The sequence below is a fragment of the Prionailurus bengalensis genome, chromosome A3 (genome assembly GCF_016509475.1).
Source record: "Prionailurus bengalensis isolate Pbe53 chromosome A3, Fcat_Pben_1.1_paternal_pri, whole genome shotgun sequence".
Lineage (NCBI taxonomy): Eukaryota > Metazoa > Chordata > Mammalia > Carnivora > Felidae > Prionailurus > Prionailurus bengalensis.
The window spans coordinates 1,945,204-1,971,628 of NC_057354.1; the positions used below are offsets into that span (position 1 = coordinate 1,945,204).

The following is a 26,425-nucleotide window of genomic DNA, read 5'->3' on the forward strand; positions in this document are numbered from 1 at the left end:
TCATAGTTTAATTCCTTTTGTTGCGTGTTTACGTAGACGCCAGCTTTTCTTTATGGTAAAGCCACGTCATGGGGGACGTGCCACAGGTTCCTCACGGTCACCCGTATGGTTGTTCGCCCGGTTACGTCCCCGGGCGTTGAGCTGCTGGCTGAGTCAGGGTGAGCTCTGCTGTGCCCCTCGCTTGGTGTGGCCACACGGCACACGTCCCGGCTTCCACCCCTCGGCAGCCCTGAGAGTCGCTGCATTTTCTGCAAAGGAGTTTCTTGTAGACGTTCCGGTGAACCCAGAGGCTCTGATGGAAACCTGCGTTTTTAAGACTTTTTCACTTGTATCTTTTTAACTTGAATCCAGGAAACCATGGAAAACGTGAAGAAATGTAAAAACTTTCTATCTACATTAATAAAACTGGCCTCATCTGGTAAACAGTCTACGGAGACAGCCGCTAACGTGAAAGAGCTGGTCCAGAACCTACTGGTAAGAGGATGCGGCTCTGAGCACTTGTTTGACACGCGGGGAGGTCCCGCCAGAGGCGCGCGCGGCCTGTGGTGGCCTCCTGGGGACTGACCTGCACCCTTGGGTGGAGGCCGGCGCCCGGCCCGTCCTGCTTCCCACGGCACTCACACGAAGGCCACTTGAAAGCGTTCTGTCCACCTCAGGAGTGTTTGTAAACACACCTGATTGAGAGCGTTTTCGAGGCTTTTTCTTGCACCTCTCTGCGGGCACGGCCGTCTTCTCTGCGTCTCCTTTGGTCTCAGGTCCCTCCTCCTTGCCCTTCGCTTTCCTTTTGGTTTCTTTGTTGAGGAAGCCTGGTGGTTCGACATCTGGGCTCTTGGATGCTTTCCGTCCTTCCGCTGGAGGGATGTGTCTGCCCGGGGCCTCCGTTCTCGACGCAGGCAGCCGGGTGGGGGGTAGAGGGGGGACCCCTCCCCCGGGGTGACGGGTGGCGGGACAGCCACTCTTGGAGCCGCCGTCTCTTCCCCAGGGGGCTGGCTCTTGCCCCGCTCGCAGGCCACCCTGGTTTTGGTCTGGAAAGGACAGAAGTCGTGCTCCCGCAGGCAAGCAGTTGCTTGGACCACGCACTTAAGTATTTTCAGGGAGCGTAGAGATTGAAAAGCGATCTCCCCTCTCGTGGGAAGCAACAATTCCTAGCTTTTTGTTTTAATTGTAATAGTTCCGCCTTCTCGTGAAAATCGCTGACGAAGTAGCTGCCTCTCCTGTTCATCCCCGTGGTCCCTTGTCTGTGGTCTGTCCCCTCTTGCCAAAGGAGCCACTCGGCACTACGTCCCTCGCTCCCCACGTGATCTGGCAATACCCCTGCCCCCGCCTGGCTGTGCTCTCGGCAGGGCACCGGGGCCCCTGTTCCACCTTCTCATGGGCCCTCCTGGTCTCCTGGACGCCGTTGCCGCTTCCTCTTTGAACCTGGCATTAGTTAGGGCCTGGCTGCTGGTAACACCCCAAACAGGAGGGCACAGGTTGGACAGGTTGGGCGGAAGCTCGAGTTCCCCTGCGGGACCCTAGACGTCGGCAGCCCTGGCTGAGAGCGCGCCCTCTTGGGGCTTCCTCTCGAGGATGGCCCGTGACATCCCGTCCCTGCCCGCCTCTCTTTGCCTCCCCTACCCTGAGACCACACATGCTTCGGTTTCCAGAACAGGGTTGTGCCCCCCTCTTGTCTGGGTTCTCACTTCCCACCCCGGGCTTCCTCCTGGAGGCTGGGGGGTCTCAATGTGGGTCGCCTCTTCTTGTAAAGGCGTCCCTGACTTGCCCCATGCTGTCACCTGTGCCCCATGCAAGACCTGGCAGAAAGGACGCTGATTCCAACAGGGCACCAGAGCAGTGCTGAATAACCAGAGGAGTGTTAACTTGTGTTCACGAGAGAATTTTGTTGTGGTTTTCGTTTCTAAGGATGGAAAAATCGAAGCGGAAGATTTCACCAGTAGGTTATACCGAGAACTTAATTCTTCACCTCAACCTTACCTTGTGCCTTTCCTGAAGGTAAATGTGGAGACCCCCTGCGGCACTGCACGCCGGCAGCCTGCCGTGGGCCTGGTGGAGGGGAGAGGGGGGCGCCCAGGTGGCCCCGTGGGCTTGTGGGTTTCAGGTGCCCTGTGACGCTCCTCACGTTCCCCGTCAGGGCGTTTTTCTCTGAGCCCTGAGGCCCCTGGCCTGTGGCCTGGCCGCTGGCACAGAGCAGACAGAAGCACTGGCCGGAAGGCCGATGGACGGGGCTCGCCCGTTGGCGGTGGAGTTCAAAGGCATCAGGCCGGCCCTCTTAAGTAACTTTTGCTGCCGTGACATTCTTAAGAGCCTTTCAGAAATACCGCCCTTTTCTTTTTTCTGAACAAATTCTAGCCGGTTCTTTCGGAGAATAATCCTGCTCGGTGACGGTGGGGCTGCGGGTTAGCGCGCCCGGCTGCCCGCGCCGACGCCCAGAGGCGTGAAGGCGCTGAGACCCGCGCGGTTGAGCTTGAGGGGCTTGCTCCTCAGAGCGGGAGGTTTCTGGGTTTGTGAGGAGGGAGCCCGGCCGCGTGCCGCTGCCGACCCTGTGTCTGTCTTCCCGCCCAGAGAAGCTTGCCCGCCTTGAGACAGCTGACCCCCGACTCCGCGGCCTTCATCCAGCAGAGCCAGCAGCAGCCGCCGCCCGCCTCGCAGGCCACCACCGCGCTCACGGCCGTGGTGCTGAGCAGCTCGGTCCAGCGCACGGCCGGGAAGACGGCGGCCACCGTGACCAGCGCTCTCCAGCCCCCTGTCATCAGCCTCACGCAGCCCACACAGGTTGGCGTTGGCAAGCGGGGGCAGCCCACGCCGCTGGTATGAAGGCGAGAGCCTCGCCCGTCACCCCCGTGCCCACCTCTCACGCAGATCGGCCACGGCTCAGGGACGCGTCCCCGCAGGCAGGCGGCAGGGCTCCCGCTGGGGGAGGCCGGGGCGCTAACAGAGTTCAGGCGTGAACTGGGGCCGAGGCCCCGCACGCGTGTTTCCTGGGAAGACGGGATAAGCCCGTTGGCTCTTACCCAGCGGCCTGTCCATTCCCGGTATCGGCCGGGGGTGTTTGTGCCCCCAGTGAACACCGGGCATTTGTAGTGAATCTTCAGTGGGACGTTATCTTTGATCAGGAGCAGCGGCCCCGGGACAGGAAACCGTGTGCCTGGCGATGGACACATCAGGCAGGCGGTCGGTGGGCCTTTTGTCTCACGGCCTTGAGCCCAGCTCTGCAGCCCCAGTTTGGGTCTCGGTGACACAAAGCTGCAGGCTACCGATTGTTGATTTAAGGTGTGGATCCAGTTTTCTGAGTTCCGTGGCTAGACGAGGGCTGTCTTTGCTGGGAAGGGTTGCATTTCAAATTTTTTTTTTTTTTTAAGTTAATTTTGAGAGTGAGACCACGTGAGTGGGAGAGGGGTAGAGAGAGGGAGAGAGAGAATCCCAAGCTGGCTCCGTGCTGTCAGTGCAGAGTCCGATGTGGGCTCAGACTCATGAACTGTGGGATCATGATCTGAGCTGAGATCATGAGTTGGACGCTTAACCGACTGAGTCACCCAGGCGCCCCAGGAGTTGCATTTTAAATGTGCTCGCCAAACCTGGAAGGGCAGTTGGTTTTTTTAATTTCAGAGGGATTTTGTTGCTTTACAGACCATTAAAGCTCCCCCACGGTGCAGGTTCCCTTGTCACCTGATAGTGGGTCGTAGAGTGTGTTTTGTCACAGTGGCCACATAGTAACTGAGTGAGCCACCGCTGAGCCACCAGAGTCCGTGGGGCTGTTTGCCCACCTGCTCAGGGAAGCCTTTGTCTCGCGTTGACCGCTGGTGAGGAAGGTGTGCTGAGATGGTGGGTGAGAGCTTCTGGTCTGGCGGGCTGGGCACTGTGCGGTGCTGAGGGCTGAGGGTGCGTGCGAGAGGAGGGCTTTTCGTGCCGAGGGTGCAGGTCTGTACGTACAGGGCCGTCCTACCCCCCCGGCCTAATTTGTGCTAAAGGGGCGTTCCCTTGAGGAGAACCTCGTGGGTCCCGGTCTTTCCTGGAAAGGTCTGACTTGTGGTGCGTAGTTGTGACCTGACCTGTGTTCCTGGTTTGTGGTCAGAGGCTGTGGTGACCCACGGGGTCACTTCTGCACTGCGTTTCCCAGTCCCGCCGGGGGGGGGGTGGTGTGGGGGAGCAGCAGTGGGGTCAGGCCTGAGTCTGGTCCATTCCTGGATCCTGGAAGCCTATGGAGATGAAAACCGTGGCTTTTCCCTTAGTTCGTGGCAAAACCTGACTCTGACTCTAACCACCCTGAGGCAGTTGTCTTGACTCTTCCTTTAGAGGGTGAATTTCCGTGGGTTTGTTGCAGAAACAGTTTGGTTGCAGGGCACCACCCCGTGTCCCCAGCAAGTGTCTCGTAATACCGGGCACGCCCATCAGGTCACCTACGTAATAACCTTCTGGGCTGGGCAGTGTGTCTCCGGCACAGGGAGTGCCACTGTGCGTGGGGCGGGGCGCTGGGCTGGGCCCAGGGTTAGACGGGGCGGGGTGGGGGGGGGCCCCTGGAGCAAAGGCAGAGGCAGGAGCTCGCTCTGGCTGATGGAGCTCCAGGCAATGCAGCCCCGAGCAGGCCTGGGGGCAGCAGGGGACACAGCTGGGGCTGGACTCAGCTCTGGGGTGTCTCCCCAGCTCAGCTTCGGGTGGTGGGCACGGGCAGGCCCCCACGGGGAGGCCGCAGGAGAGGCTCTTCCCTGAAGGCAGAGGGCTGAGTTGAGGGCAGGATGCGAGAAATCTGCCCCCCCCCCTCCGCCCCCGGGGTAGAAGGCGGCGCATCTCTTAGAGACCCTGTGCGGGAGGGAAAACGGGCCCTGCAGTCGCTAGCAGCCGTATCCCCTTCTGAGATTTGGGGGGAAGGCACGTGTTCCACGCCAGACCGCCGGGTCAGCCTGCCTCGTCCTGGCACCGACCTCAGGCCCCACGTGCAGATCTGCCCCTAGAGCTCACCTCTTTTGTGGCGCGGACGTGGGCGTCCAGGTCCCGGCAGGGCCCCCGGCTGGGCGTGGGTGCTCATGGGCCCGTGGCTCTGCCCCAGGTCATCCAGCAGCCGCCCAAGCCCGGAGCACTGATCCGCCCGCCGCAGGTGACGTTGACGCAGACGCCCATGGTCGCTCTCCGGCAGCCTCACAGCCGCATCGTGCTCACCGCGCCTCAGCAGATCCAGCTGAACCAGCTGCAGCCAGGTGAGGGCCGTGGGCCGCACACCCGGGGCTCCCCGCCACCGCCCCCCAAACGTCCCGGTGCCCTTTGCTGCGTTCACAGCGCCGTGCGGCCATCGCCGCGTCGGGGTGATTTCAGGGGCAACGGGTCCAGTTCGCGCTGCTGGGTTCTCTGTCCCGAGCCCCTCCTGCACCTGACGGGTGCGCTCGTGCCTTTGCCCAGGATTTCGGGCGAGGGGTCCCACATGTTGACGGGCGTCACCATGGTGGGTCGGCAGTGATGCCCTCCCCTCAGCCGCCAGGCTCCCGAGCGGTGGGGCCCATGTGTGTGGCGGGGGAGCGGGGGCACGCCCGCATGTCCCGCGGGGAGGGTGCGGTGGGGGGGCGCGCGGGGCACGCGTGCGGCGCGTGGACCGCTGCTGTCTTGTGTTGCAGTGCCCGTGGTGAAGCCCGCCGTGCTACCTGGAACCAAAGCGCTCTCTGCCGTCTCGGCTCAAGCAGCTGCCGCGCAGAAAAACAAACTCAAGGAGCCCGGGGGAGGCTCGTTTCGGTATGGGGCGCACTGTCCGCGCTGAGCAGGTGGCGGGGCCAAGGCCTGGGCCTGTGGCAGCCTCGCCCGTGGGGCACCGGCGCTGTGGTTTTGGGACCGCTTTCTTTCCATGCCTTTGACCCCCATGTACGCGTTTTCCCGCAAAGTTAGTGCAGGGAGATTTGCTGCAAACGCATAGCAGGAAGTAAATGAGCCGCTGTTTTCTGTATGAACTGACGGAAAAGCCATCGTTGTGACGCTAGGTCTTGGTGTTCCGAGTGCGTCGTGACCATCACGTAGGACGCCTCACCTGCCCTTCTTTTAACTTCAGACTTTTGGAAATAAATGCTGTGGTTTGGGCTCTTGAGCAGCTGGGTAAAAAGCTGCGTGTCAGGGACGCGCAGCGGGAAGGCCGTGGCGTTGACGTGGATCACGATGAAGCAGCGGGAAAGGACACGTGTCCTCGGGGTGTTCACGGGCCCGCCCCCACCAGACTTCGTCCCTGACACCGTTGGCCGCTGGAGCAGGGCTGGCGTCAGCGGTGCCGAGCCGGGGTCGGCGCCCGAGCGGGGTGAGGAGGGCGCTGTGCCTGGATGGCCCGGTGTGGAGGGCCTGCGCCCGGTGGGGGCGGGGAGGACCGCCCCGAGGGAGGGGCCCACCTGTACGGCAGAGAAGCGAGGGAATGAGGGCCACGGGGAATCCGGGTATGTCCCACGGAAGGAAACTTTACTGCAGGCACGAGGCGAGCTAGAAAGGCCCCGTGGTGCCAGGTTAGCTCGTGGGGTCCGTGTCCGTGTCCACGTACAGATCGCAGGGGCTCCTTGCTGTGTGCACCAGAGGCACCTGGGAGTAGCGCCTGGATGGCAGGGAGCCCGCCCAGTGCTCGGACCACGGCTTCCAAAAACCATTGTGGCGCCGTGACCCAGGTGCCTGAGAAAGGCTGGTTTTGGGGTCTTTGCAGGGCAAGCTAGCGCATCTCATCAGGTCAGAGAGCGGTGCTGGGGTGGATGGGCTCCCTCCCACTGTGCGTGTCTGTAGTGACAGACTGTGTGCCCTGGGTGAGACAGGAAAGCACGAGCCCGTGACGGTGAATAAATGGGGAGCTAATGACGAGGGGGAAGCCGGCAGGGACCCCAGAGGGGTCAGATGCTCAGAGTGCATCAGGAAAGGACCAAGGAGACCCGGCCCTCTGCAGGGCTCGTGTGGCATTCTTGTCATGAGGGGAGGGGACGTCAGTCAGACGGGGGACACACACCTGCTGCAGGACACCTGGCCCGTGGCCTCGAAGCGTCACTGGCACGAGAGCCAAGGCGAGGCTGAGGAGCGTCCCAGGCTAGGGAGGCTGAAGGGAGGGCCGTGCGTGTGGCTGGCGGCCTGCTCGCGGGGGACGCCGGCTCCACGGGGGGCACGTGTGGGGTGATCCGGGGCGTGGGGCGTCAGGTCGGCAGCTTCATTCAGGAAGGAAAGAGTCCTTCACCCCCGATTGTGCCTTTTCCACAATTGTGGGACCATTTTAAGAAAAGAATGCTGTTTGATTTTCTAAGCCAAGTTTCACTGGGAACAAACTCCTTGAAGCCGTGGGTCCTGTGTGGCTGGGTTTGCTCTCTGAGCTTAGTCCTGACCGTGGGGGAGCCCTCTACACACATCCTCGTGCTGGGACTCCTGTGCAGCTCTAACGCTTAGCTGGTCTTCCTTTAAAAGAACGGACTCCCAGGGCGCCTGGGGGCTCAGTCGGTTGAGCGTCCTACTTTGGCTCCGGTCGTGATCTCACGGTTCGTGGGTTAGAGCCCCACTTCGGGCTCTGTGCCGACAGTTCGGAGCCTGGAGCCTGCTTCGGATTCCGTCTCCCCCTCTCTCTCTGCCCCTCCCCTGCTCGTGCTCTGTCTCTGTCTCTCTCAAAAAATAAACATTAAAAGAAATTAAAAGAAGAAAAAAACCAGACTCTTTTTCAAAGAAGACCGCTGGGCTTCCTCGATCAGGTGACGGTTGCAGGGCCGGAGGGCGCCGGCGGGACGCTCGCCTGGAGGGGCGTCCGTGCGCTCTCTGCACGGGGTCCCCTGCCCCGCTTGTGGACCGCTGGGTCAGGCCCCCCGAGCGTCTCCCGACGCGCCCCTCGCTCAGTCAGCTTATCTTCCTCTCTGAAGGGATGACGATGACATCAACGACGTGGCCTCGATGGCGGGAGTAAACCTGTCGGAAGAAAGTGCACGAATATTAGCCACGAACTCTGACTTAGTGGGCACCCTGACGCGATCCTGTAAGGATGAAACCTTTCTCCTACCAGCGCCTTTACAGAGAAGAATCCTAGAGATCGGTACGTGGGTGCCGCCGTCACTGGGGCCCCCGGTGCACATGCGACTCTAGCCCCACATAGAGCCGTCTTCTGCCCAGCTCCCCGGCGGAGCGCACTCGGTACCTTGTCCTGCCTGTTACCGGTGCCGTACTTTCCCCGAGCTCGATGCCGGTGGTTCTCAGGTAGTTGCAGCGGGTGTAGACCGACCCCCCACCCCCACCCCTGCCCCGAGGGCCTGTCCAGGCCGCCCTCCGGTCGCTCTGAGCGGTGAGTCGTGGAAGACAGAACGGTGACTCGGAGAGGAGAGAAGGAGCTTCGGCGGCTAAAGCGTTGCCTACCCCCAGGTAAAAAACACGGCATCACGGAGTTGCATCCGGACGTTGTGAGTTACGTATCACACGCCACGCAGCAGAGGCTACAGAATCTCGTGGAGAAAATATCAGAGACGGCCCAGCAGAAGAACTTCTCGTACAAGGTAACACGCTGCCGTCCTGAAGAGGCCGAGCTGGCCGTGGACTCCGGGTCGGTCCTGCCGGGAAGCCTCTTCCTGCACCGGGCGCGCGGGGCCGCACAGGTGTCGCGTTGGCTCCGAATTCTCCACGGAGCTGCCTCAGCGCCGTGCGCCCGGCCGGAGGAGGAGGGCAGGCCGGGCCTGCATGAGGCACGGGGCCGGGGCCGGGGTGGGGGTCCCGGAGCCCCTGCCAGTGCCACCGTGGCATGCCCACGGCCCCGAGCCAGCCCTGCTCCCGTGACTCGGGCCGCTGCCCCGTTTGTGTCGTGGAGGGTCACCTGCACCGAGGTCCTGCCTTCAGGGGCAGGTTGCAGGGTGGGGTCTGCCTTCCTCTGTCCTCACGTGGGAGCTGTGCAGAGGGGCTCAGCCGCGTGAGGCCCGTGCCCTCAGAGTGGCAGTGAAAATCAAATGATGCACGAGCGTTTGAGGTGGAAACCCCTCGTGAGCCCCAGCACGGCTCACTGAGACTCCGTCTGCATGCTGGCCTGCAGACCCGTCCCACGCAGGCCATCCGGGCCGGGGGCGGGTGTGCGGGGCTCCGTAGGACTCGCTCTGGGGAAGCGGGGTGTGCGCAGCCCGTCCGGCCCGGTCCCCGGGTTTATTGTGACCGTGTTCTTGCCTTTCTGTAGGATGATGACAGATACGAGCAGGCAAGTGATGTCCGGGCTCAGCTCAAATTTTTTGAGCAGCTTGATCAAATTGAAAAGCAGAGGAAAGACGAGCAAGAGAGAGAGATCCTCATGCGGGCGGCCAAGGCAAGTGTGTGCGCTTCTCGCGGCCGGCCGCTCCCACCCCAGGCCCCGGGAGGCCAGCGTGCTGTTGGGGCCGGCCCGGGCCCGAAGGCATGACGCATTTGATTTGGAAGGGGGCCTCGGGTGGGCTGCGGACCTGAGCCAGAGCCCCTTGGGCCGACCTGGCCCACCGTCCGTCAGAGCCCTTGACCGGCAGGCATGGTGAAAGCCACGTGTGAGCTCTTCTCCAGGGGGACTGACCTTCATGATGGCTGTTTTTTTCCCCATGGCATGCAGCCTAAATTGTTACGTTTGGGCCGTAAAAAAGCGTTGAAAAATGAAAAATGTAACATATGTCCCGTCATACAATCTGGATGTTACCGTATCGTGAGTAAGATAGCGTGTCTGTTAGACGATGAACACTTAGGTCCGAGCTTATTTTTCTTTTTACCTCTTTAAAAAATAGTCTCGATCCAGACAAGAAGACCCGGAACAGCTAAGGTTGAAACAGAAGGCAAAAGAGGTAAGCGTCTTCAGCCAGAGAGTCTTTGCTCTACGCTTGAGAATAGAGTCTTACGTAACCTGCTCGTGCCACACAAGAAAGGGTGAGGAAGGGGCGGTGTTTCTGTGCGACGGGCACCGGCACAGCTGCTCGAGGCGGCTGCGGACAGCCCGCGTCCCGCTCCCAGATGCGGTGGTGTTTCCCCCTGGGTGCGCCGTAGCCTTTGTACTTTCAACTCGTTACGTCCTCCGGGCTTTGAGAGGCGCGCGTCTGCTTCTGCTTCATTTTTCTGATTGCGGGATAAGCTTACCGTTGAAGCCAAACGTGAGAGGAATTTTAACTTTGACGGTTTCCGAAGACCCGCTGCCGCCTCTGTGTTTTTCGTAGCAAAGCGAGAGCCACGCGTGTGACCTGACGGTCCTTGTTTTCCTTTTCTCGACAAAGATGCAGCAGCAGGAACTGGCGCAGATGAGGCAGCGGGACGCCAACCTCACCGCGCTCGCTGCCATCGGGCCCCGGAAGAAGCGGAAGGTGGACTCTCCGGGACCAGGGTCGGGGACGGAGGTACGGTACCGTGGCGGCGGCGAGGAGGGCTGGAGGGGCCCCGGGGGCGTCTCCGCTCGCCAGGTCGGGCAGGTGCCCAGGATCCTCGACCACCCTGCGCCCCCCCCCCCCCCCCCACCCCGCGGGCCTCCCTGGAGTACTTGTGCGCCCGACACCTCACGCTCACGTCAGCTTGTCGTGGATGCTGCGGGAGCCCGGGTTCTCGCCACACGGAGGCTTGGTCCGCGTGCGTGGACGCGGTGAGCGTCGGGCCGCCCGCGGAAGGAGCTGTTGGAAGAGGCCCGTGCGTGGGGCGGGCGAGGAGCCGGGCCGGGAGTCCGGGTGCCGGGGAGAGGGACCCGTGCCGCTTTCCGTGTGTCCAGATTTTGTTGGTTTCTCGTGTTGTTTGTTGTGATACCTTCACACACGGTTGCAAACCCAACCTTAGGATTTTGTTATCTTGGTTTACCGTCTGTTGTGTTTTAAGTTACGAGAAGAAAGAGAGCCTGGCGTTTCCCGTTGGCGTGTGTAGTTTCTGCTTCTGGAGGCCACGGTCCGGGCCTGCGCGAGCAGCGTTTCCCTCGGCCCACAGGACCGCATCTGGCATTTCTGGTGGGCGGGGCGCTGGTGGGGGCGGGGCGGGGCGGGGTTCGCTCAGCTTCTGTTTACTCGAAAGGGATGGCGTCCCCCCCTCAACTTTGAACAGTACTTTCCCTGAACGCAAAAGTCTGGGTAGACAGCCCTTTTTTTTTGCATTCTACGCTCCTGAAGGAGCTGAGCGTGTCCAGATGGGTGCCGTGTACTTTAGGTGAGGACGTGCTAAGAGGGATGTGGGAGCCCCACGACCAGGCACCCGTCATGCCCCTGCTCCCCGAGCCCCTCTGTATCACGACTGGAGTCCTTCACGCTGCGGAGGGCATCCCCGTCCCAATGCTGTGCTGTCTCGTTCCGGATCACAAAAAAGGTGGGAGGTTTCCTGGCGTGTTTTGCAAAATGGCAGACCCCTTTTTCCTAACCTGATCAGCAGCTGCGATGGATGTGTGACCGTCTCTCTCCCGTGGAAGACGTGCTTCCGGTGTCTTTGGGCCCCACATGGTTTACGCTTGTGCCGCGCACCTGACGGATCTCCCTTCTCTGGCTGCTTTGACGTTTTCATTGTAAACTTGAGAAGTTTGTCTCGGTTCTTTTTAGACTTGGTTCTCTTGACATTTGGCCTGCTTGGGGTTCTTTGATCCGTAGAAGAAGCTCCTCAAATCGGGGACATGGTGGCCTTCATTTCTTCAAAATTTTTTCCGGTTCTGGTTTGCTTTTCCTCTTGGACTTGCCAGCGACACGTACATGAGACCTGGTGATGTTGCCCTTGGGTGTCTGAGACTGTTCATTTTTCTTTCATCTTCAGGCAGGATGATTTCCCCTGTTTGTCCTCAGGCCCCCTGACCACAGGGAGCCATGTCACCCGCAGGCAGCCGTGGAGCCCACCCACTGAAGCTCGCGCCCGCCAATGTGTTCACAGTTCTGGGGTTTCCAGTCTTTCTTACGGTTTCTGATTCTTTGCTGAAGTTCCCTGTCTGCTCACGTGTTGAGAGAGACCACAGCCCCCGGGACATCCTGCCTTTGGCCTGTTCATAAAAGCTGCTTTATGGGACGCCTGGGTGGCTCAGTCGGGTAAGCGTCCGACTTCGGCTCAGGCCATGATCTCGCGGTCCGTGAGTTCGAGCCCCGCGTCGGGCTCTGTGCTGACAGCTCAGGGCCTGGAGCCTGTTCGGATTCTGTGTCTCCCTCTCTCTGCCCCTCCCCCATTCATGCTCTGTCTCTCTGTCTGAAAAATAAATAAACGTTAAGAAAAAAAAAAAAATTAAGAAAAAAAAAAGGCTGCTTTAACGCCCGTGCGGGTCCAGGGTCTGGGCTCAGGCCGTCTCTGCTGGCTGCCCTTCTCCTTACCTGCGGGTCCCACTTTCCTGTTTCTCTGCGTGTCTAGCGATTGCCACTCGGTGCTGGAGATTGTGGGCGGCAGATGGACTCCCTTCCAGGAGTGCGGGTTCTCGCTTAGCAGACGGTTCATCCTGACTCGGTCGGGCGCTTTGTTTTTCCCTTTGGCGTCAGTAAGGGTCTGTGGAACGCCCCTCTGACCTAGTGCGCCCCCCGTAGACACTGCCTCCCCCGTCCAGGTGGCTCCCGGGGAAGGGCAGGTGGCCTTGCGGCTGGGTGCTGGGGTGGGAGCAGGGTCTTCCCGCTCGGGCAGGCGGGGCTCCGGCCGGGCGCGTCCTGTCGTGCGTGTCGAGCATGTAGCGGCCTCGCTCGCTGCAGCAGCGCATCGCCCCGCGGTCCCCCTCGTCCTCCCGCAGGGTTCCTCGAGGGACCGTGTGCGTCACACTGATGATTCATCTCGATGTTGGTGTCTGTGTGGTCGTTTCGGTTTTCTGTGATTCCTCTGCCGGGTTGTTTCGGGATGGTTCGTGGGGAGGGCGTCTGCAGGTGCTTACACGCGGAAGCAGCTCGTGCCCTGTGTGCTTGCAGGCCCGTGTGCGTAGCTGTGAAATCCTTGTCTCCCATTTGCTTCCCTCGAGAATCTTGAACGTGTTACTCCGGATATTTATTCCTGGCATAAAGTGTTGCTGTTCAGGCCTGACGATAGTCTAATTTTATTTCTCTTACACGTCATGTGTTCTTTTAGCCCAAGTTACCCAAAGAATTTGTTTTTTTTTTCTTACGAGCCTTTAATTTTCCTTGGAACCGGTTGTCTGGGTTGGCGGTCTCGGGTATGGGTGGCGTTCACGCAGCCTCAAGTCTGTTTTCGTTCGGGAACGTCTTTGGTGGCTTGTTTCCCCGGCTTCTCCTTGGAGACCCCGACGGGGACCGTTGTGTCGTCCTTTGCCTCTTGAACCCTCTGTCGGCCTCACTTGCGCTCACGTTCTTGTGCTCGTGGTTTCTTGAGTTTTCTGTCTAATGTTTTCTCAACTCTGGCGCCTCGTTTCTGAGTTTCGCTAACTCCGGCTTCTCTTGTTCTTTACGACTGTCGCCAGTGTCTCTTAGCTTGTTTTGAGGTACACCGTTACAGTTTTGGTCTGTTTGTTGATTCCGTCTTCTCGGTGTTTTTCACTGTCTGCAAGGATGTTACCCGTCTTCGTTTTCTCTCTTCCCTGTAGCAACTTGGGGGGGAGGGGTTCAATCCTCGTGCTGTCCGTTGGCTCTTTTCACGTGACTTTCGTTTCCTCGAACTCGATGGGCGTGTGTGTCTGAGGTAGCCTGCGAACCTGGCGGAGCCCCTCTCTCGTGGCCTTCGTGTGCTGGACGCTTGCTCTCAGCATCCACGGCTCCCCTCCCCGCCTCGCCCCTGGGCCGTCCCTGTCTCCACCGCCCCGTCCTGCCCACCTCGTTTCCCACCTCCCCATCTCGTCCACGGGATGCTGCTCTGTGGCCGCTGCCCCCTGAGGCCTCCAGCCCGGCGGTAGCCCGGCCTGCACAGTTCTGGGGGTCCCGTTCGGGCTTGTGGCCGCCTGCGGCTCATCTTCGCGGGGTTTGCTCTAAATAGCAGTTGCTGGTCTTGGGTTTGGCCGCTCAGTTGCCGTGAGTCATACACGGGCCTTTGGGAAGATGAAACTGCTGCCCCCGTTGCTGTCTTCCCAGCAGACGGTGCTTATTTAAAAATACACTTTCTTTTAATTGAGAATCGTTTCCAACCTACAGAAGAGTTGTAGGAGGAGTGCACGCAGCTCTTTGTTTATGCTCTCAGTTCTGAGTGTTGCATGACCCCGACCCCGTCACGGTGTCTCGTGTGTGTGTGTGTGTGTGTGTGTGTGTGTGTGTGTGTTAAACGTGTGTGTGTATACGTTCCTCTGATGGAGTGTTTTGCACCCCTAGTGCTGCTACTGCCGGGCCCTGTCTGGCACGAGGCCGCACAGACCTCCAGGCGGGATGTCTGCCTGTCCTCGGGCCTGCCCCCGTGTCACCAGTGGCCCCAGTAGCATCTCCACGTCTGTGCAGGGACGTGGGGCATCTGGTTGGCTTGCACGTGAGCCTGTTAACGGATCCCTCGTTCTCACCAGCACTCAGGGGACGGCACTTCCGTCCACGGGATGAGCCTCGGCCTAGGTCTGTGTGACTCTGGCAGAAACGCCTCCATCTCGATGGCACTGTGTCCAGTCTGTCACATGAGGAAGCACCCCGTGTGGTGACCTTCCCACTGATACGGACCGTGGTCACCAGGTTCGGCCACACTGTCCGGCGTGTAGTCACCGCCGTTTGGTTAGTATTTGTTCGCCTTGAGCGAGGAGGTGCTCCAGGACTCCGCGGGCCACCCCGGCCTCAGCGTCATTGCGGCTGCAGGCCGTGACGTCTGTCCCCTTCACGCCTTCTGCTGCAGGAAGACCTTTCCCTGCGTCCTCCGTCCGCCCGTTTGTTCGTGCGTTTGTTCGCCACCGTGGCCGGGGCCGTGGTCTCCCGTGGTCTTCAGTGGGTTGTAATCAATCTCTCGTTATTTCTAGATTGGGCAGTGGAAGCTCCTTCAAGCTGTTTCTATATCCTTTTGAAATGTCACCCTTGTTGACACGTCGTGGTTTTACCGGCGGGAGAGGCATCCGGAGCCTCCGGTACTCCTGCGCCCTCGGGCTCCCGGCCAGGAGCCCCGGTCCCCGCGGGGGGTGGCGTGTGGAGGCCGCTTCTGAGCTGTGCGCGCCGGTTCCAGGCCCCTCTGCAGTCCACGCGGAGGAAGGTGTGTGCAGGCACGGCCCTTCTGCATCTGAAGCGGTCCCCGCGCTCCGGCGGGCACCCCGCTTCTGGTCCGCACCCAGGGGCGGCTTCCCGGCCTCCTCCCCGTCCTCGCCTGTGAGTCCGTGTCCGTGGGAGATCGAGTGCCGTCACTGCCGATGTGTTTGGTCTTTCGCTCAGCACACCCGGCCTCCCAGACGCTCTGGCTGCTGAGGCCCCGGCGCTGGGGGGAGGGGCGGGCAGGTGGGCAAGGCCCGTGGGTGAAGGTCCGACTGGGTTCAGATGTGTCTGGAGGACACGCCAAGGAGCGGGACGAGCGTGTGTTTCCAAACCCCACGGGGAGGGCCGGGCACGAGGTGGCTGCTTGCGGTGAGCGCGAGGACCCTGAGCGACACGGTGGAGAGACGCAGGTCGCCAAACACTGTTCTGGGAGGTTCTTTCATGCGTTGTTGCTTTTGTCTGTTTTTGAACTTCAGAGGGAGGCTTATGTGTTACATATATAACAATTAACATAAAATCCGTACTTTAAAAAGTTCTCCATATGCCTCTCCTCATCAGTGGTAATGCTTAGTTCTTTTTCTTTTTTAGTTTGGGATTATTTCCTTGGGATATGTCTTTTTAAAGTAACTTTTTTTTTAACTGATTTTGTTTATTCATTTATTTTAAATGTTTATTTTTGAGAGAGAGAGAGAGAGAGAGAGGGCAGGAGCGTGTGAGCGGGGGAAGGGCAGAGGGAGAGCAGGACAGAGGCTCTGAGAGGGGCTCCACGGTGTCAGCACGAACTCACAAACCGTGAGATCATGACCTGAGCCGAAGTCAGATGCTTAACCGACTGAGCCCCACCGGCGCCCCTGAACTAATTTTAGACCCGTGGAAAAGTTAGGTAAATATTGGAGTATTTCTATACACCCCTCACCCAGCTTCCTGTAGTGAGCCGTCAGTGTGCTTAGATGGTTCATAAGACCTTATTTGATTTGGTTTTTCAGAATTTAATTTTTTAAAATTATAATACACCTTGTTTTTTGGAGGAGTTTTAGGTTCATAGCGAAACTGACTGAAAGTACAGAGATTTCCCGCGTGCTACCTGCCCCCGAACACGCACAGCCTCCCCACTGTCAATACCCACCGGAGGCTACATTTACGAAAACTGATGAGCCTCCACAGACGCGTCATCACCACCGAGTCCACGCGCGCCTTGGGGTCACTCTCGGCGTCGCGCGTTCTGCGGGTCTGGACAAACGTGCGGTGACGTGCCCCTGCCTTCACAGCATCGCATGCTCTAGTTCCACGGCCCCGAGACCCCCCGAGCTGCGCGTGTTCATCTCCCCGCTGCCGTCACCCCCACCTGCCGCCACCCCGACGGCCACTGACCCTTTACGTGTCCACGGCTGTGCCTTTCCAGGAAGTCGTGTAGCCGGACTCACGTGTGGGGGCTCCTCAGATCGGCTTCCTGCCTTAGTGACGAGCGTCGGAGCCTCCTCCCTGCGTTTTCGCGGCCGAGAGCTCGTTTCTTGTGAGCACGGAGTCATGGTCCACGTTGTGGATCTGCCACAGTTTATCCGTCACCTTCTGAAGGACGCCGTGGTCGCTTCCAAGTTTTGGCAGCCGCGAGCACAGCCGCTGTAAAAATCCGTGGGCAGGTTTTCGTGTGGACACGAGTTTCTGACTCGTGTAGATAAATCGCAAGGCACACGATTGCCGGCTCGTCCGGTGAGACTATGATTCGTTTTGTAGCAAAACACCAGACTCGCCTCCAAAGCGGCCGCCCCGTCGTGCGTTCCCGCCGGCCACGGCCGAGCGCTCCTGCCGCTCCGCGCCCTCGCCAGCGTCTGGGGTCGTCAGGGTCGTGGGTTTGGGCCCCGGTGACAGGCGTGCGTGGTGCCTCGCTGTTGTGATTTGCGTCTCCCTGACGACCTGTGATGCGGAGCGTCTGTCCCCGCGCCCGTCTGCATCTGTGCGTCTTCTCCGGTGAGGGGCCTGCTCGGGTGTCCGGCCCGTTTTTCATTCAGGTTTATTATTGTTGAGTTTTGTGAGTTGTGTGCACAGTTTGTTTGGGGTGATGGTCCCTGACCAGATGTTTCTTTTGCAAATATTTTATCTGTGATTGTCCCCGTCGTCCCCCTGGGGACCTTTTCCTGTTGTCACTCAGGACCCTCTTTGCTCCTTCCTCCGTCGCTCCTTGTTCCCTCCTGATCTCAACACTCACGAAGTGTGGGGGTCACTCATTTGGTACAGAGTCCCTCAAGTTGGGTTCATCCTGGGTTTCCTCACGATTAAGTGCACGTTCCATAATTTTAGCTAGAATTCACAAAAGGGATAAGGTGCCCTTCTGAGCGTGTCACGTTGTGGCGACTTGGATCCTTTGGCTAAAGTGGCGCCTGCCGGGCGATCACGCCATGAGCTCCTACTTTTCCCGTGTGGCTGTCTCCTGCAGTGGCGGTGGTGCTGTCTGCCCTCCGTCCTTTCCGCACCCCCCCCCCCCCCCCCCGCTTATTCCTTCATTTAACGATGACTTGTGTGCCATTGTGCCACGCCGGATGACCTTGTGCCCGAGGGTCTTTGTGTTCTGGGGCGCACCGCTGAGGGCGCAGCAAAGTTGCCAGGAGGTCTTGTTAGGAAGAGCTGGGCTCCCCTCCCGAAGATCGGGTCGCTTCGCCTTCCCCCGTCTCACCAGCACCGCGGGAGATTGTTCAGGATTGTTTAAAATTGTGCCAGTCCGGTGGTGACACGGGGAATCTTGGTGACTGTGCTGTGGGTGCCTGAGAACAGGCCTATTCTCCCGAACGGCGTAGAGCTTAATAGATTTCCACAACACGCACCTGCTGCTCAAGCTGACCAGTCTTCTGAATCCTTGCTTATTCTTGTCCATTCAATGGGTCTCGTACGGACTGTGGCGATGTAAAGTCTGTGTCACTCGTGCGTTTCTGTCTTTATCTCCTGTGTCTTCTGCAGCTGATGCTTTGTAGCTGGGCTGTGTGTGCCACGTTGTTGGGTACGGAAGTATTCAGAAGTGTCACATCTTCTGTGAATTGGCACTTTTAGCGTTAAAAAATGTCTGCCGTTGTCCAGTGGGCTTGAGCTCTGCTGTGTCCTGAGTTAGGACCATCATTCACCCCGCTCTCTGCACTTCCCTCACCAGAGAGAATCTCTGTCCCTGCTTTGGTCTTATACTTCCTGATTTTAGGTGTGGCTCACATCTATAGCACGTGCCTACGTCTTGTTTTCTGAGCCGAATCGAAAAGCTTTCTCTCTATTAGGTGAATTGAGCCCATTCGCCTTCTTCTGATATGATCAACACGCTTGGTCTCTTCTGTCTCACAGTGTTTTATAACTATGCCTATTTCTTACGTTTGCTGTGATTCTCTTCCTCTGAAGTGCATATTCTTTGCTCTTTAATTAAAATGTTTGTATTTAGGAAGGCTTACGGTTGTATTCTGGTGGTTATTTTTGCACATAAACCTTGTTCAATGTCCCCTGGTTTTTCTTAGCTGTTCAGCTTCTTAGGTCCCATAGGGCTTGAGCCCCGCCCACTTTCTCGCAGCAGCCAGTGCACATGCCCCTTGCTCTCCGCCCTCCCGCCGGGCCCCTCCTCAGCTTCAGTAAGCGGTGTGGTTTCCTTACAAGTGCTTCTGCCCGCCCCAGCCCTGCGCGTGTCCCCTGCCCATTCCTGGCTTGGATGGCGACTGCACTGTGGCCCAGCCCGCGGAGGCCTCCATGCAGAATCCCCGACACTTGCGTGTTGCAAAAGGTCTTTCTGTGGCTTCGATAGGGAGGATGGCCTGGCTTGGATATAAGATCCTTGGCTCGCACTTTCTTTCAGTCCTTCTGTGAATGAGCGTCCGTGGTCGTCCTGCTTTGGAAGCTGGTTTTGAGAAGCCCCGATGCCAGGCCGATTCACTGGCCTTTGTCACTTGCTGTCTCTTATACACGAGGCCTTGTCTTGATCTTTGAAAACTAGCAATTTCACGAGGAGATGTCAGAGTCGGTTTTCATGGGAACTTTCAGTGTGTAGATTTGGTCTTTCTGGTTCCTGGACTCTGGCTTCCGTGTCTGCTGTGCTCTGTCCGCTTCCTTCTTCGGAGGCTCTGCTAACACAGGCCTTTGCTTGCCCGCCACCTGCCCTTCCCCAGACCTTCCGCGGCTGCGCCCCTCATGAGCCTGCCTTTCCTCGCGGGTCTGCCCTCGGTGCCTTGCAGTTAATTCATGCACTTCTGAGAGATCTCTGTGTCTCCTCCCCATTTTTTTCTTGCATTTACTCCACTCTCATCCCTTCTGTTTTTTAATCTACTTCTCTTAACGTTAGGGATTTTTCATTCAGGGCACTTCTCATGTCCTCAAATGTTTCAGGACATCTTTTGGTTGTTGGAAGTGTTGTCTTAATGGTTTTCTTGTTTTTCCAGACAGTCTCTGATGTGCGTGGAATTCTGTTTTCTGATTTTTGCGGTAGATCTTGACGGACTTGCTAATCTTGGGTCACTTTTGCCAGGTTTGGGTGTCTCATCAGACTTGCGGTCTGATGGCGCCCTCTTCTGACCGCGCTGAGCAGTCGGGTAGTGTGGCCGGTTTTCTGTTTGCGTTGCTTGTAGGAGGGTCCTGGAGGGTCCTGTGTCCTTTGGCGGTGACGTCCTGGTCTTGCAGGAGCCTCAGTGTCCCTTTAGTTCCTTCCCTTGTCGGAGGCTCTGTGTTCTGAGGACTCTGGACGCTAGACTGGGGTGGACCGGCCATTCTGGGTGGCCTCTGTCAGACCGCGGCCCCTCGCTGTCTCCATCCTCTGCCTTTGCCACGCCACCTTATGGGTTCAGGAGGACCTGCCAGGTGTTCTCATCTGGAGTCTTTCTGGAGCAGGGCGCTCCGTGCCGCCACGTCTGCCGATGGAGCGATGCCTGGGTAGATTGGTGCCTTCTTGTTCTGAGTTGGTTTTGGGGAGACGGAGGGAGGTGTCGGGGTGACTGAGTGGTATGTGTCCTCCTGAGGAGAGTACCTGCGTGTCTTTGCCGCCGCGTGTACTCCCGGCCGCCCGTCTGCACCGGGTGCTCTGTTTCGTGGACAGGGAAGGCGCAGAGACGGGTGCAGGCGAGTTGGGGAACTGAGGGGAGCAGGGCGAGCCGGCCGGAGGCTGTGCCCTTGGATTCACTGGAACCGGTTCGGCCCAGGCTCCTGGCTGTCCAGCTGAACGCGGGGCGGGGACGCAGCCTTGAGGGGCCCCTCGCTCGGGAGCCGCTTGGCCGTGCTTCTGGGGGCCCGAGTGCAGGGCTCTTGGCTGCTGTGGCCCCGAGGTGGACATTTCCCTGAGACCGTGCCCAAGGGCCCTTGGCACCGGGGCTCACGTGTCGGCACGCATGGCGAGCACCCAGCCACGCCGGGGGCTTCTCTCCCTGTGAGCATTGGCCCCCAACTGAGGTGGCCCCATGAGCCGGGATTTGGACGCAAAGTGGGGTTTTTCCCATTTGGTTTTACACCAGGTGCTCATTGCCTGTCAGATCGATTGTGGCATTTTGCCAATGGCAAGGTTGCCTTCAAAAGAAATAGCTCTTTTTTTTTGTCTTGGACCAGTCCCGTGACCGGGCTGACAGGTGTGCGACGTGCCGTTTTCAGGGGAGGACCTGCTGCGTGCAAGCGATACATCCAGGGTCGCCTTGCTCTTATCCCAGCGCCTGCAGAGACCGGGCAAGGCAGCCCTTTGATGGGGTGTGGGCGTCACCGCTCCCCCTGGGGGCCATCCCCGCCCCCACCGGTTGTTCCGTGATTCTGGGCCGGGCGCGGTGTCGGTAGGCTGGGTGGTCACGGCCGTCCTCTCTCCCGGGCTCCGGGCTCCTGTGACCCCTCCCGCAGCCAGAATACCCGACGAGCAGTATGACCAGGACCCTGGAGGGAGGACGGTGAACTGCGTCCTTCCGTTTTGGCATGAGATGGGGAAACGGTGCTCGGCCCGTGTAATTAGAAGTAATGTGAGTATTAAGTAGGATATCTTTGAACATCGGCTTTTTACAACATCCATAGAAACACCAGGAATTGAAGTTTCTCGCTGGCCCTCAGAGCGTGCCGCCTGCACCTGGGGGCGGCACTCCACCGGCTCACTTGCCCGTTAACGCTTTGAGACCAGTTGTGGTTTCTAAGAAATATTGGAATAATATCGCAGGTATTATTTGTCTTGAGTTCTGACCCGGTAATTTCCACCTGAAGTGGGGGCCCTGTCCTACCTGTTTTTGGCTGTTGGCTTTCTGTTTGGAAAGTAGAAACATCAGACGTGGTCCAGAATTGGTCACGCGTGTTGCAGAGATGTTTCGGTCCGTTACGTAGGTAGTGCCTTTGCTCTCTGCATGGCTGCGCCTGTCCCCGTGAGTCTTGGCGTCCGCAGGGGAGGTGCAGAGGGCAGGCCACCGTCCGCGGGCAGCTGTCTTTCCAGAAACTGGCCTCTGCTTCGGCGTGCTGGGCTCTCCCCATGGTGTCTGGGGTGCAGAGCGGCGGGCCCCCGACGGGCCCCCGGGCTCCTGCTGCTCCAACGTCATCACAAGCCTCTGCGGGGAAGGGGGGGGGTGGCGCGGTGTGTGTCTTGCACAAAATGCTCCTTTAGGGCTGTTACCGAGGCTCAGGAAAGCACGGAGAGACCAGAATTGTTCTTCCAAACAAGGAAAAGTAGCTGCCACGCAACCTGGCCTGGAGGAGGGACCTCAGCCGTGAAGGGTGGTGGAGGGGGTGCAAATTGTAATTGAGGTCAAAGATGGGTGCGTGTGCACAGGGACTCCCCTGGGGGAAACGGCTCAGGTGGCAGAGGGACCTGGTGCCCGGAGCGTGCGTGGGCCTCGCCCGCCACCTGCTGGCCGGCTCCCGGAACTGCGGCCTGGTCAGGGCAGGGCTCTTCTTCAGCTGTCGGGGAACCCTTTCCTCCCACCTTCCTAAGCTGTGAGAACATGCGGTAAAAATACCCTGTGTTATGTTTGCACTTGAAATATGCACGAGCAACTTTAACCATCAGAACACAGATGCTTAGTTTTCATTCTGAACGGAGAACCAGGCACCACGCAGTTGGGAGTTGTGTGGTCGGACGGAGATGCGGTGCTGGAACCCCAGGACCCAACACGACGCATCCGGGAACACCGCCCCCAGTGACTCCTTGTCCACGTGCAGGCGTCAGAGACTCGCAGAAGCTCGGCTGTTCCCCAGCGGTGCAGGCCCTGAGCCCAGTTGCTGCTGTCGGCCCGGAGGTGGCAGTGTCCCGCTGAGACTGGCTGGGAGCAGGGTGCCCCCTGTTGGCCGCGGACGACCGCGGTGACCCCAGAGCTCTGCGGTCCAGCCCGCTAACCGCCCGCCCGCCCGCCCGCCCAGCCTGGGAGTTTAGACTTTGCAGCATTGGGAAAGTGCCTTTGCCGGCGACATGGGGACGACACGATTGCCCCGGGTGTGGCATCGGTCCCACCTGGCCGCCTGGACACGTGGAGGTCGGGGACACCAGCTTCAAGCCCAGGAGCTGTCTTGCCATCCCCCTGGGGCAGGAGCCTCCGCCTGTGCCTTCTGCAGGCCCCGAGGGCCGGAGTCTGAGCCCTGGGAATTGCAGGGTTTAGTGCCCATATGGGTGCTTGAGACCACCGGTCCCGGAGGTCAGTGTGGGGGCCGTGCCCCCTGCTCGCACCCCCTCCCTGTTAGGGACCCGTAAAGCACTTCAGCTCCAGGAGCAGGTCTGCAGGAAGGAGCCTGTCACACACGTGGCTTCCTCCAGCTTCAGGGTTCCTTGGCACACCTGTAGGGAAACTCGAGTGGCTGTGGGCGCGTAGCCCTGGGGCCAGCACCTGGCCCTGCCCCTTCCTGCCAGCGCCTTGGGTCCCGCCCACCCGTGCACACCACTAACTCGGCTGTCTTCTTTCTCGTCACCAGGGGTCGGGCCCAGGCTCGGCGGTCCCAGGCAGCTCCGGCGTCGGAACCCCCAGACAGTTCACGCGACAAAGGATCACGCGGGTCAACCTCAGGGACCTCATATTTTGTTTAGAGAATGAGCGTGAGACAAGCCATTCACTGTTGCTCTACAAAGCATTCCTCAAGTAGCACAGGGCGGGTGCGGCGTCGCGGATGGAGACGCCTGGGACGCTTTTATATATTTGCAGATGACGCCTTTTGTAACAAGCAAATGGGATATTGTTTAAAAAACAGCCACCTCTTTACAACGGAACAGTTTTATATTCCTGTTTCTAAGTCAACTCTTCAGTGCGGAAGAAAACACGTTTCTGTAACAGAGAACACAGAGGCCCGTGGGCCCTCTTAAAGGACAATTAACTCTTAACTCATCTTTGATTGAGTGGCCTTCTTGCCAAACAAGCCATATATAAAAACTGATGGAATCGTTTAGCAAATAATTAGTTGCCCTCTGTCACCTCGTAGCGGTTTCTACATTATTTGTGCGTTTTGGTTCATTCAACCCGACTTACTGCGTAGGTGTGTGTCTACAGCGATGACCTCATTTCATTTATTTTATTTTTGTATTAGTCAGTTGGCAAAGCAAACTGATTTTTTAGACTATTTATCTGCCCGTCCCCTCCCTCGCCAGAGTCCCCGAGGAGCCCGGAGCCCACGGCGCGCCCGCGCGGAGCGGAGCCACCTTCCTGCTCAGGAGAGGCCGTGCCGCCGGCTCCTCCCGAGCGCGTGGTCGGCACCTGTACAGACGCAGTTTATTTGCTGTAGTTTGTAAAGCTGTAAAGTTAAAAGAAATGAAAACCTTTTCAGCATAAATATATTTTACTTGCACTGTGTTTTTTAGCTAAAAGTGGAAACTTAGATGAAATAAAATCAAAGTTGAGAAGAATCATCAAAAGACTGTTTCTCAGTGTGAATCAAGTGTTGAAAAATGGTTGGTGTATTTTGTCAGTAATTGTACATAATTTTTGGCACATAACATAAAAATGGCTATGTAAACTATAATTATTTTGCTAAGAGACTGTAAGCAAGCTGTGGGCCGACTTCGCAGATGTCCAGAGCAAAGCCCCTTCTTTGTACCTATTTTTTTATTACAAATATACTAATTGGTTCTTTATATTTTCAGAGGTTATTGTATTAAATTGTCTATTGATAGTACTTTTATGACTGTAAATACTTGGGCTTTCTCCGTGTGAATCCTCACGTCAGACTTTAATTCGCGCGAGTGTGAACCGAATGCTGATCAGTATTTTTTATCGACGCCCGAAAACTGTTACGCCTTTTATTTTGTCTTTTAGGAAATCCCTGTCTTTCCATTTTTTCATGTAAATTTTGCACAGTTACTTGTTCATATGTAAATATTTTACTTTCAAAAATGAAGTTTTTAATTGCTATTGTTTTATATAGGATTGAAAGAAAATTAACTCCTTTATTAAAAACAAATTTATCTGTATCTGTTTTGCCCGTTTTTCCCGGTTTTCCAGTTTTAGATCTGCCGCCAGAGACTCAGCTCTGGTTCCGCTGAGGTGTTTGTTTAGGGGCTCCTTGTTAGCATCAGTGTGTAAACCCCAGCCACTCGGGGAGGAATAGCCTGACCTCCGCAGACAGGACCTCCGCACTGCAGAGTGAGGCCTGGCAGGAGGGCCCGAAGCCGAGTTTCCTCCCCGCGTGCTCGGGCCGTCCGGGCCACCCCGCCTGCCTTCCGTTGCCGGACCGCCCCACCTCGACACAGGTACGCTGGGCACCTGTCCTCGCAGCTGGGGCACCTTGGGGAGAGGCGAGGTGAGGCCCTTGTGGGCCCGGGGGGGGTTCTGAGCACAGACTCGTGCCCCGGAGAGCCCGGTGCGGACACAGAGTGGCGGAGCCGGATGGGGTCTCCAGGACGCCCGCCTCCTTTCTGCCAGCCAGCGTGGTGGACCGGCCAGCGCCCTGCCTCCCGAGCGCTGCTGGAGCCGGCCGTGGCGCACTCGGGCCTGGCGCCCAGTTTTCACGTTAATTGTAACTAGTCTGACGACACGCAGCGACGTGTGGGCTTCCGTACAAGTTACACTGGAGAACACCGCTCGCGTCGGGGTGCCCGTTCCGTGGTCTCTGGGGGTTGCCAGCCGTGTCCCCGAGGCCTGTGTCCCCGTTCTCGAGGCCAGAAACGTGAGGTCAGGGTTTGGCAGGGTTGGGGTTCCCCCGAGGCTGCGAGGGAGTCCGTGCCAGGGCTCTCGCCCAGCTCTGGTCGTTGCTGGCACCTCGGCTGCAACGTTTGTGTGGCGGTTTCTCTGTGCGTGTCCCTCTTCGTGTCTGAATCGCCCCTTGCCACGGGACCACGAGTGACCTCATTTTAACTTGACCTCCGTAAAGACCCTGCCTCCAAGTAAGGTCATGTTCTGAGGTGCCGGGGGTTAGCCTCCCCTGATCTCTCTTGGGGGGACACACTTGCCTGTCACACCTGTGGTGGCCGAGGACAGAGCCTGTGCAGGAAGCGCTTTCAGGGTTTCTAAGTCTCCCGCCCACGGGAACAGGCCCGAGGTGACTTAGCGGGCAGGTCACGCTGGTGCTTTCTAACCACGACCTCTTTGTTTTCGTGAAGCTGTTGCCCTGAAATAAATCAGGTCAGTCGGTAGAGGACGGTCGTGCTCAGATTTCTGTGGGTGTGACTGACTTCCAGCTTGTCTGCACGTCCTGCCGGGTCGGGGACGGTCGCAGCCACAGCCGTGACGCCCGCAGGAGGCCGCGCCCGGCCGAGGTGCCGCCGGCAGCCACGAGGCACGGGTCTGTCTGTCATTTTCCCTCACCAGACCGGAGCTGTGGGTCGGCGCCCACCATGACACGTTGTCAGTCGTCCGAGGTCGGGTTTGGGTACGTGGGCGGGCTCGGGGGCAGAGGGCTGGCTGGCGTCGTCTGGGACGCCGGCTCTCACCGCTCCGCTGCAGCAGAAAGGCGGGAAAAGGAAGTCAGGCATCACGTTTGGAAAGGAGGAAGATGGAGGAAGAATCCCAGATGGCGCCATTGTGCGCACGCAGAAGACTCGGACACGCGCTGCCCAGATTCGGATTTGGTGAGATTGTAGGAGGGGGGTCAGTGTCCTAAGTGAACCGTGATTCTGCGTCCCAGCAACCCGCGGCCACCGACGACACGACCAAGGTCAGGATACCTAGGGATGCGTGCAAGGAACTACAGGGGAGACCCTCACACCCAGACGAGAGAGACGAAAGCAGGTCTGAGTGGAGAAGGTGCCACGTTTATGGAGCGGACGGGGTGTTGCGGGGAGGGCGGTGCTGCCGCGCTCAGAGCCCCAGCGGATGGTCTGCCACGGGACGGTCTGAGTCTGGAGACCCGTACGGAGCTGTAGGTGACTTGGAATAGCCAAGGCGGTCTAGAGCGGAATCAAAATGCTCACGCTCCCAGGTTTCAAGACTTGGCGTAAAGCCGTGCTAATCGAGCCGGGGTGGTATTGGCGTGTGCGGGCAGACCCGGTCAGCGAACACCACAGAGTCCAGAAGTGGATCCGCGTGTTACAGCCACTGGGTTTTTGACAAAGACAC

The 26,425-nt window shown here is 58.6% G+C and overlaps 1 protein-coding gene across 1 annotated transcript in view; it reads left to right on the forward strand.

The window, feature by feature from the left end:
* The window catches only part of TAF4 (TATA-box binding protein associated factor 4), a 65,576-nt gene extending 41,529 nt beyond the window's left edge, over window positions 1–24,047 (forward strand). The window contains exons 5-15 of the mRNA XM_043553541.1: window positions 352–474; window positions 1,903–1,992; window positions 2,563–2,808; window positions 5,045–5,192; window positions 5,604–5,718; window positions 7,842–8,011; window positions 8,335–8,465; window positions 9,131–9,256; window positions 9,699–9,755; window positions 10,179–10,298; window positions 22,857–24,047. Of these exons, the coding sequence (XP_043409476.1) occupies window positions 352–474; window positions 1,903–1,992; window positions 2,563–2,808; window positions 5,045–5,192; window positions 5,604–5,718; window positions 7,842–8,011; window positions 8,335–8,465; window positions 9,131–9,256; window positions 9,699–9,755; window positions 10,179–10,298; window positions 22,857–23,024 (1,494 nt within the window). The 3' untranslated portion in view covers window positions 23,025–24,047. The remainder of the gene's footprint in view (window positions 1–351; window positions 475–1,902; window positions 1,993–2,562; window positions 2,809–5,044; window positions 5,193–5,603; window positions 5,719–7,841; window positions 8,012–8,334; window positions 8,466–9,130; window positions 9,257–9,698; window positions 9,756–10,178; window positions 10,299–22,856) is intronic.
* Window positions 24,048–26,425: the final 2,378 nt, after the last annotated feature.